Here is a 10710-nt window from a genome sequence, read left to right as displayed (position 1 = left end):
CCCCCCCCCCCCCCCCAAAAAAAAAAAAAAAAAATCTTTCTACTTTTAATGTGAATACTTAATTGTACATGAATTTGGATGAAATTTAGACCATTGCATATGTAGAAGTTCGGATGAAATTTATCTATTTTGATGCCATGTGAATTGATATTTGAAGTCTGGAAAATGTAATATACAGATTTATAAACATATAGAATGAATATCTATCTGAGTTACTTGGTGAATCTGCTTTATCCACTAAATATCACATGAAGCTTTTTCAAAGTTGAGCTTATAATCTACACCAAAGTGCTGACTCAATTATTTGGCAGATCTGCTAGATGGAGCGTTTAATTTACGTGTTAGCTGTTTCATTTGGTGTCATTGGCTTTACTTACCCTTCTTGGGTGCAAGAACAATTTTCTTATCTTTTTATACATCAATTGCTAACATCATCTAGCTTTTTGTGAAGAACATTTATGCGTCCTTGTAGAAAACTAAAAATTGAAGTTTAATATGCCAAGGTTTATGCTATAAAGTTTACATCTATCATATGCATGCATATAGGATCCTAGTTAAAATTTCATTGTCAAATATGCCACAAACCTAATTTCTTGACACGGTTTAAAAGGTCCTTATGGGTGTTCTAAATTATTTTCAAACTTCTTCCTAGAATTGTTTTCTAATGGATTTAAGTGGAACGTTCCCTCTTTCAACTACAACAACAAAACTTTTGTCTCCATTTTGGTGTCATGAATCCTACTCATTTATTCAGTTTTCTTATTGGCTATCTCCTCCACAAAGTTAAGCATTAGCATGTCCTTCTTCAGAGTTTCTAACCAAGTTCCTACTTCTAGTCCTGCTGTTTGATGTATGTTAATTGCTGAAATTGACTGATAAAAGATTTTGTTTAATCTTCAGTTTTTACAAGAATGAATATAATGGAATGATTTCTTAAGCAAAAACATTTTATAGGAATTTCTATAGAAATTTCTATAGATAATACAAGCAACTACTGTGAAAATTGGACTATTTTAAAAACGCTTGTATTATTTCTTTTTCACATAATATTAATGTCACTCTGATAAATACTACTTATCCCCGATATCCGCTATCCGATATGGATTTTGACCGTTCGATAAATCCTTGATAAACGATATTTAAAACCTTGTTCTTAGATATGTCATTTGTGGCATTTACTTTAAAATGCGTAAGTGATACTGATCTTTCATATAACCTAAAATATCATAGTGAATGAACACCAATGGACATGTTTATCATCTCAGAATAGTCACACATAAATTGGTTATCTTTAATTTAGTCACAAAATTGTTTATATTGCCTCTTTTGAATGATGTCGAGTAGAAAGAAACCAGAACATACATTCCGATGAAATTGAAATACCATAGGGTAACCATCTAAATATAGATTTTGGAAGTTGTGTTTATAGATTTTGGAAGTTGTGTTTTTGGGTTGCACCTTCTCTTATTAGTAAAGGATTTTGTTATCAGCTAAAATTGCCATGTTTTTTTTACAGTAGAATATGTTAATCTGATTCTTATTTGATTTAGCTTCATATATGGAGCTTGCAATGAACATCTTACCTGGAGGTCCTGAATGGTGTAATACCTTGGCACTACCTATATTCTTGTGCCCTGAAATTGGATAAACTTCAAAATTATAGTAACTACATGTTATCTCGAAGCTAATAAATTACTCATCTGACTTCTAAACTGTAGTAACTGCACTAATATCCCTATCCCACATTAAGAGAAAGACCCTATACATAATATAGTTAAAAATTCAAATATAGCCGCATAGGATACCTTCATCTACCTTTTAATGATACATTTTGATTTTTTCTCCTGCTCCATTTTGTGTGTTGAAACGTTTTTATTGACAAGTCTTTCAATATCATTTTTTTGGCTAGACATTTCATTTCAAACTTCTCCCAACGATATGGAAAATTGAAGTTCCCTGAAGTGTTCCTTTGAAAAACTTACACATCTTATTTTTTTCGGTTATTTTTTGGTTAATTGTGAACAGACCCCTGTAGTATCACTCAATTGTAAGGAGACCACTATAGTTCTATTTGTTGCGAATATACCCCTTGTAGTTCTACTTGTGGTGAATAAACCCCTCTTATTATTGGTCCAAGTGCGAATGCACCCCTTTAATGAACTTTTTCAACTATTTTAAAAGTTAAAAAAAAAAAAAAACAGTTGGATGTCTATCCTCACTAATAGAACTGTAGAGGGTCTATCAGCATCCTCAAACATTTTAAATAATTTTAAAAGTAAGGAAATTTCACTCGGGGGTTCTACTCCTAACAAGTAAAGCTATGAGGTTTCACAACAAATAGTTCAACTATGAGGGGTCTCTTTGCAATTAGGTGATACTATATCTGCTTGCAATTAACCCTACCTTTTCCCTAGTGTTATTAAGGCGATCGTGCCAGGCATGCTCGAGGCGTGAGGCGATGCGGGTTGATACAATTGGGCCCCGCATCAGAGGCGGAGCGCTACACATTCACGAGGCGTTCGCCTTTCGTGCGCATTGTGAGCGCATTGCGCCTAAGGTGGGGCGTACCGAAGCATGCGCCCCAAAAATAATATTATTTTTTAGGAATTGGCTTTTGGGTATGAAACCCGATATTTCTTAAACCCAATTGATTCTTTAGGGTTTTCATTCTGTATTTTCCGCCTCTCTCTCTCCCATCTCAATCGCTCGCCTCCTCTCTCTCTTCTCGACTACTCTCTCTCCCATATCCAATGATCAACGGTGAAGCCAACGGTGACATTTAGAGAAGCCACCGACGACCACATCTCCGGGCTGCAGTAAATGTATGTTTTTTCCTTCCGTTTTTTGTGAAAATATACTGTTTTCTTGGTTTCTTTTTTAATCTTTGGTTTCTTTAGTGATAATCTACTGTTTTTTTGACTCTTTACACATGTTTAATACACATGTTTAATACATCTAATAGACTTTTTTTTTTGATGTTCTATGCATATTATTTACTCTTTTTGATGTTTTTTCTTTTACAAAGTTTGAGAATTGAGATATTTGATTGATTCTTGCTACTTCATTGTCCATCTCTTCATGTTAACATATAAAAAGAAAAAAGAAATTAGTAATTTAATGTAAGTGTGCAACTTTAAAAGTCAGTTAAAGAAACAACGACTTTATGGAGATAATTGTTCATATATAGATGAAAGATTCTAAACATCAGCTTGAGTGTCTCTCTGAATTATAACTTCAAACAAGTTCACGCTAACTAGCAATTAAAAGTGCTAACTCAAAAATTATGGGCAATCATGTTTCATACTTGTATATCATATGTTGGAAAAGATCTGTTCCAGGCGTGCACCTCGCTTCAGTGAGGCACGCGCCTCACGTTGCGCCTTGTGCATGGTGCGCATAAGGAGACTTTACGCCCCTTGTTGCGCCTTGCGCGTCGATAACACTGCTTTCCCCCCATGAATTGCCATTAGTCAATAAGTAGTACCTTGCCAATTTCATATTTCATACAAGTGTGGTCATTTGGCAATTGCTTGAACAGTTTAAGTACTTAAATCTGTACTAACTTTCCTGCTTTCTCAGGTGTCAGGAAAGTCAACGTAATCTAAATTGAACTAGTTTGTTACTTGCGTTCCATTAGGTGGAAGCAAAAATTAGTCCTTTAAGTTTATTAATTTACTGAAGTAGTTTAAGGCATGTCTTCACATGTTATGAGTATGTGTCAAACTCTCCCTTGTTCTTACTTTTTCCCTGCTTCGTTGAACAGCGATTGGTGATCCACTAGGTGGTTGTTGCATTACGCCATTTGGATATTCACTTATGCTTAAAAAGGTCGGTCTTCCCCACTGAAAGCACTATTGCTGCTCCTAGAAAAACTTGAACTGTGATTATCTCTTTGAGACTATGCTTAATGAAAAGAGTGCTAGTTGTATATGTTCATTATAGAATTACATTTTTCTACATTGTTTCATCTTTGTTTGTATGCTAGAAATTGCAGTGAGTTATAGTTGACACACTCCTGCGTCCAAACAGGGAGTCTGTGGGGGTAGTATCGGGCATTTTTAAGTTCGTGCAACTAATAGTTGCACTTTTTACTTTGCTTAGCTCTTCTTTGCTATCCCTTGACATTTTCAAGTTTTACTTTTTGTTTTTATTTCAAATTTAGCAGTAGTCAATTGTATCCAAATAGGTCCTTGTGTTACGTAAATGATCTTTCAGCATACTCACACTTGGTTTTGTTCCATGCTGTAAAATTTTTGCCGTGACCTGTACTTCAAAACCTTCATCTGCTTATATCTGTTCTGTCATTTGTAAATACAGTTTGCCTCTTTAGCGTGACACATGCTTAATTTTCAACTTTGTTACCTTTTTCATCTTTTAGCTAATGAGGTTTGCTGGAGGAAAGATTATGATGGCTTTGGAAGGCGGCTACAACCTTAACTCCATATCAAATTCTGTTCTTGCTTGCATTAGAACTTTGTTGGAAGAAAAACCGATTGATGGATCTTTAGAAAGTAGACCCTTTGAGTCCACGTGGCGTGTAATACAGGAGGTATTATCTTGTTTACAGGTTCCTTTTTTTAGTAATGCTATCATCTTTTAGTTCAGGCTATTCATATACAAAGATATATGTAACCAGGTGCGAAATGAACTGAAGAAATTTTGGCCGATTCTGTCTTTTGAGCTTCCACTAGACATATTGATTAGCAACAACCATCCTTTGCCAGTTGAGGTATTTTACTCCCCTCCCATTTTAATTTTCTGCAAGATATTATTTGTACCTTTGCTTGGACTTCTGATAATCCTGTATAATCATTGCTTTGCCAAAAACACTGCCTTACTAAGCAAAGTATATTTTCCCTTGTGTTATTTAGTAATGTGATAGGAATCTGAACCCATGTGCTATTATTGTTTAATGAATTTATAGAACCTTTGAGAATTCTGGAAATATAAGCACATCCTGATGCTTGTGCAGACTGCAGAGTTGATCCTTGGTTTGTATTCTTCCCACAAACTATATCAAATGATCACGGATTCATTCAGACTGTTCTATGCAGCTTTGAACCAACTTTGAGTTTAGTGTATTCTCTTTGAAGTGCGTAAAATATACTTTAATGGTTCTTATATCAATTGTCCGGTGCTTTCCAGATGTACGCTTGGCTGCTAGGCAATTTGCTTTTTCCCCCTTTCCTTTGACATATATGATATCTCACGTTGATTAGAAAGCCACAAAAAATGTCCATTTTATTCCATGTCACTTTTACACAATCTAAGAATGTCTTGCATGCTGATCTTAACCATGAATCTACGACTCTGTCAATGGATTTATAGCAGATGACTAATGACAATTTTGGTAGACAGTTCATCATTCTCACTATCCATGAACATGAAGGATACCTTGTGCAGTTTCTTAAATACCAATCAAGAGAGGTCAGGCTTCATGGTCTATGATTATAGTGTGGTTAATTACATCACAAAATAACTGAACTGGTAAATAATTCAATATTTTGAATATATCTTAATTTTTTGTCTAAACAGTAAGCTCAAAACTATATTTCAATAATAAAATAAAAGAACAAGTTCAGACGCCTTGAGCTGATTACAAGATAAGATCAGCTAGTGGTATCCAAGATAGTTTTATAAAATTAATTGTGCACATAAATAGATATGTGCGTCGGTGGCTAGCTAGAAATTTTAGAGGGTCTATGTGCACTCTAGAACATCTGGCAAGAGCTGAGGCTGTGCTACTTATAAGCAAAGGCCAAACCAGAAACAATTTAAATCAGCCAACAACTACTTAAAATGCACCTTGAAGACTCTCTCACCTTTAAAAAGAGCATCATACTAATGTCATAATTTCAGGGCTGTCAAAGATTCAAACCCCACAATTGAACTTTTGTTTTGGCCTTCTTTCTTGTGTCCTATAAATACTGGTGTGTACAATAGAATGAGTTTCTGGTATATCCCTGCCTTCCATGTTTTGACCAAGGATTACTTGGGAGGGAAGAGTTAGCAGCATTTTTTTACTCATCGAAACGTCGGTTTTGTACTAGTATTTTTTTCACTTCAGCAAACTTGGCATCCACTTTAATTTTCTTCACCTTGGTGATTTGCAAATCATCAGTTTTGCTGAACTTTTTTGATACTGATGTTAAGCATCAGTTCACTAGAAATTTATTTTCAAACACGGTTATCTGGTCTTCTTTATTGGGATGGCTGTTGTCTTATGACTTGATATGTTTCTTGCACTTCAGAATATCTGCATATATGGAGGAACTGGTTGATTGGCAAGAGTTATTGCCCATAAACTGCTTAGTAGACAATGATGATCGGACTTCCAACTCCAGACATTCCATTAATCATGTTGAGATTGTAGATGATGTGACTGTTTCCCTTACAACTTTAAATCTTGATGGCAATAAACTTGGGAAGGCTGTCACCTCAAATGACTTGCCAAGAGAGCAAAGTTCAGCTGAAGCATCTCATAGTATTCCAACACTGCTTCCTCAGCAAATTAATAGTCCTTGCCCCACATGGAGGTCGGGTTTATCAAAGTTTGAGGTTTGGTATGCAAGCTTTGGATCAAATATGTCAAAGGACAGGTTTCTTTGCTACATTAAAGGCGGAAAGGTATAATTATCACTTATTAGTTATGCCTGGACGCAATGGATATTCCCCTGGAAAACTATGCATATGATAGCACTCGTGATCTCTAATGTTTAGTGATCCAATCAAAATTCTTATTTCACTCATCTTCTTCTTTCTTACCAATCATGGACATTATATTCTTTGACTTTTTATGCACAGTTAATGTGATATATTTTCTATGGTAACGTTTGCATCTTTAAATTGGAGTTTGGTTGGAAGACAAGTAGCAAGCACGTTTCCAACATCTCTCTATTTGTGTTACTGACATTCCACACAACTCTTACATTACTAACTGTCCATTAAGGTTGGTAGTTATCCTATCCTGTTACCCTGTACATGACATTTCAATTTTATGCATGTTGTAGAGTGACTCAATGCTCGACAGGCACAGAATATCTGGAGGTGGGTTTAGTAGCTGTTATTATTTATCTGTTAGTATTTTTTACCCCATCATATTTATTGTTGATTTAGTACCTGTTATTATTTATCTGATAAGGAAAAAACTGTAATGGGTTATGCATGTTAGTTTCTCCGAAATGAATTATGCCACATACACTATTGGTCCATCAGATTTCCAGGATATATATTCATATGTTTCCTTCCATACAAAGGAAAAAAGAAAATATTGAACAGCAAGAGCAAAATATTGGGGGCTTAAATCACATTGTGTAAACAAGCATTATTTTGTTCATCTTCACTTGTGTGAACATGTTGTATAAGATATTATTCTAATCAAGGTTACAGAAAGCGCTAGGTGGGCTAGGCATTGGACCCAATGCCTATAGCCTAGGCGGGGACTAGGTGTTTTCCTATTTTTAAGTTTTCAATTACAATTACTGATAGTAAATGCTAGTGTTATAGAAATTTTAGGCGCTGAACTGACACCTAAACAAATTTCTTAAGTGGTGGTGGAGGTTTTGCTGAAGGTCGAGAGAGGAAGTATTCATAGTTAGGAGGTTGGAGAACGTGGAGGTTGCTATGGAGGAAATCACGATCAGTGCATAAAGGGTGCAGGCCATGTAAGCAGACCATGCTCTTCGAGACGCTCCAAAAACCTAGATGGGCAGCCTACGTACCGTCTAGGCGCTAGGTGCTAGGTAGGCGACCAATGTATGGCTTACGCCTAGGCATAAGCGAGCTAGGCGGAGGTTTTTTAAAACATTGATTCTAATCAGAAAACATGATTATTTAGAATGTTGTTTGTTACAATAGTTATTTGAACATTGTAATACTCCAACCCTTGAAGAGGGTGATGTGATTAGTATTGATAGATTTGATTGGAATACTCATACCATCAAGATGCATCTTTTTTTCGGGAACCCAACTTTTAGAAACTCCAAAGTTAAACGTGCTTGGCCTGGAGAAATTCTAGGATGGGTGACCCCCTGGGAAGTTTTCCAGGGAGCGCGTGAGTGAGGACAAAACGTGCTGAAAAAACATGTGGTGGTTTGTGAGGCCAGTCCATCAGATCTAATAGAGTACCGACTTCGGGATTTTGGGGCGGGGCTTTAATGAACTCACTAGTATTTTATAATATGAATTGCCAGACTTGACTCGTGCATAAAACTTGTCTCGTGCACGGGTCGCTGCTGTCGCGTACCCCGTATTTTATGAATTTCCGCTGCGGAGTTTCGGGGCGTGACAAACATCTTGTTAAAATTCTAAACAATTGATTTGGAAAGATCTAAAATTTCCTAAAATGTGTCAAAAAAGGGCTAAATGATGGTTATAGTTTCATTACTCTTCTTTTTTTGGTTAGATAGGTATGCTAGCTGGCATCTGCATATCGACGGGATAATCAGTTTTAAAAGTTGTTTCTGCTTCAAATATTGAATCAGTATGTTATAAGTTTCTACTAGTTTGCCTGAATGGTCACTTTTTATTGAGTTTTTATAGCTAGTAGTGGTTATTCTCTCTTTATTTATTTTCTTATTCCTGGAATAATCTTTTACACCTAAGCTGTAAAGTTTTCGAAATCAGTCTGCATCGCATGGATAATTCTAAGTGGACCTGTACCCGTGTCATAACCCTGTCAAACCTATACCTAACAGGCTAACACCGAAGCTAGAGTGGACACTCCTTGGATGTTTGTATACCTTTATTCAAATGTGTACGCAATTATATAATACATGTTTTAATTTAAAACACTCGTCTACTTGGATGTATATCCTACACTTCACATGCAATTCCTAAAACTTGTTAGACATAAGTAGGGTCATTTCATCTGGTACCCAATTCAAAACTATGATCACAGAGGGCCTTTTGGATATCAAGTTAAAAACAAACAATTTTTTAATTTATAGATCTATATTATAAAAGAAGCATATGAATGTTGTATGGATTTTATTTCATAGCATGATAAATGAAAAAATATATATTGATCTCATGTAAATTATTATTACATATACATGTATGTGTAGTTGTGTCCCCACTCCCCATACCACATCTTTTACAAATTTGCCTTGTCCCATACCCGTACCCGCATCTGATTAACTTATGAATCATTTTAAAGAATTCTTAGGTTCAAGTCTTCATAACATCCAAAAAAAAAGGAATCAACTGATTTAGTCAAAGAAAAGGATATTTATGATGCTGGAACTTTGAGATGATGTAAAGATTGATCTAAACTTATGATATAAACTTCACCTTAAATTTTGATATCTTCATACAAGACTTACAACAAGCAGAGAGGCTGGGAAGGAGGTAGTGGGAAGTGCCCCAAAATCAGGGGACATATCCACACAAATGAAGTTCAGGGCTAAGAAAAAGAGCAGAATAAAGCAACATGGTCTGTTTATTGAGAACTCCTATTTTATCCTCCATGCACAGATGAACAGCACAAACCTCGAAAAGTTACCATACACCTTTCTGTTTGCTGCAAGCATTCATGCATTGATTTGCATCCTTACGTCGTAAAAACAAAATCCTATTTTCCGGAGCTTGAGTTAAGCTCATATATTTTCAGTTAAATTATCCAGAGTCCTTAGTTGTTGTTTTACTCACTGTAATAGTTTAGTTTAGTGGTCATTTTTAAGATGTCGTTCTACACGGAGTTAATTGCAAAATGATTGTGATATCAACAAAATGATGGTTACATAATCCATATTGTCTCTCTAGTTATAATTATTTGGTGCTTAGTTGCACAGCTTAAGTAAGGTACACTCTGAATTTTCTTAGAAGTTCTATTCATATGCATACAACTATAGCTATACAGTGTTCATAGCTACAGTACACTCCATTACTCCAAAAGATTTCTTTTTGGTTTTTTGCCTTTAAGCCCAAAGTTTTCCTCCACTTATATTTGAACCCATCCACATTTAAAATTATCATTCTTGCCAACAAACCCAAAGTTCTACACCATTGGGTTTCAAAACCACCACTCCCAAACTTATACCATGATTTGTCGCTTATAAATTCGAAGTTTTATCCCCATTTACTTTTAACCCTATCCTTCCAAAATCACTCTTAGATCCGAAAGACAAAGTGGTGTTATTTTTTGCTTTTTTCACAACAATGTTGCGAGACTCATGGCATTGTGAATTGTAGATGATTTTTTCCCCTCCTACGAACCAATGTCTTAGTGCTTCCACTCACTTCACTAAAGTATTTTCACCCTATAACCCAAAATACTTCATTGTACTATTCATAACTACAATACCCTCCGATTAACCTTAGAGGTTTTTTTCCTCTCTCTAAGCCTAAATTTTCCTCCATTTATTTTTGAATCCACCCACATTCAAAGTTGTGATTTTTGCCTATAACCCCAAAGTTCTACCGTATTTGTTTTGAAACCTTCCCACTTCCAAAGTTTTATCATTATTTTTTGTCTATAAATCTAAAGCTTTACCCTCATTTATGCTTAAACCCATCCACTTCCAAAAACATTCTTAGACCCGAAATACAAAGTGGTGTTATTGTTTGCCTTGTTTCACATCAATATCGCAACATTGCGAATTATATATGAGTATTTCTTGTTTTTGCTTTTTGTTTTTTTTTGGTTTGGGGGGTGGGGGGTGGGGGGGGGGGCAGTTGGAACCAAAGTCTTAGCCTAATTAGTTTCTTAAA

The 10710-nt window shown here is 35.6% G+C and overlaps 1 protein-coding gene across 1 annotated transcript in view; it reads left to right on the top strand.

The window, feature by feature from the left end:
• LOC109821179 (histone deacetylase 5-like) overlaps positions 1–10710 on the top strand; it is a 30880-nt gene that overhangs the window by 14155 nt on the left and 6015 nt on the right. Inside the window, exons 6-10 of the mRNA XM_020387369.1 lie at positions 3764–3828; positions 4379–4549; positions 4637–4729; positions 5094–5164; positions 6252–6627. Of these exons, the coding sequence (XP_020242958.1) occupies positions 3764–3828; positions 4379–4549; positions 4637–4729; positions 5094–5164; positions 6252–6627 (776 nt within the window). The remainder of the gene's footprint in view (positions 1–3763; positions 3829–4378; positions 4550–4636; positions 4730–5093; positions 5165–6251; positions 6628–10710) is intronic.

Source organism: Asparagus officinalis, chromosome 8 (assembly GCF_001876935.1).
Source record: "Asparagus officinalis chromosome 8, Aspof.V1, whole genome shotgun sequence".
In the NCBI taxonomy this organism is placed as follows: Eukaryota; Viridiplantae; Streptophyta; class Magnoliopsida; order Asparagales; family Asparagaceae; genus Asparagus; species Asparagus officinalis.
Note: the sequence above shows the minus strand (reverse complement) of the source record. Positions and strands in the feature narration are given on the sequence as shown.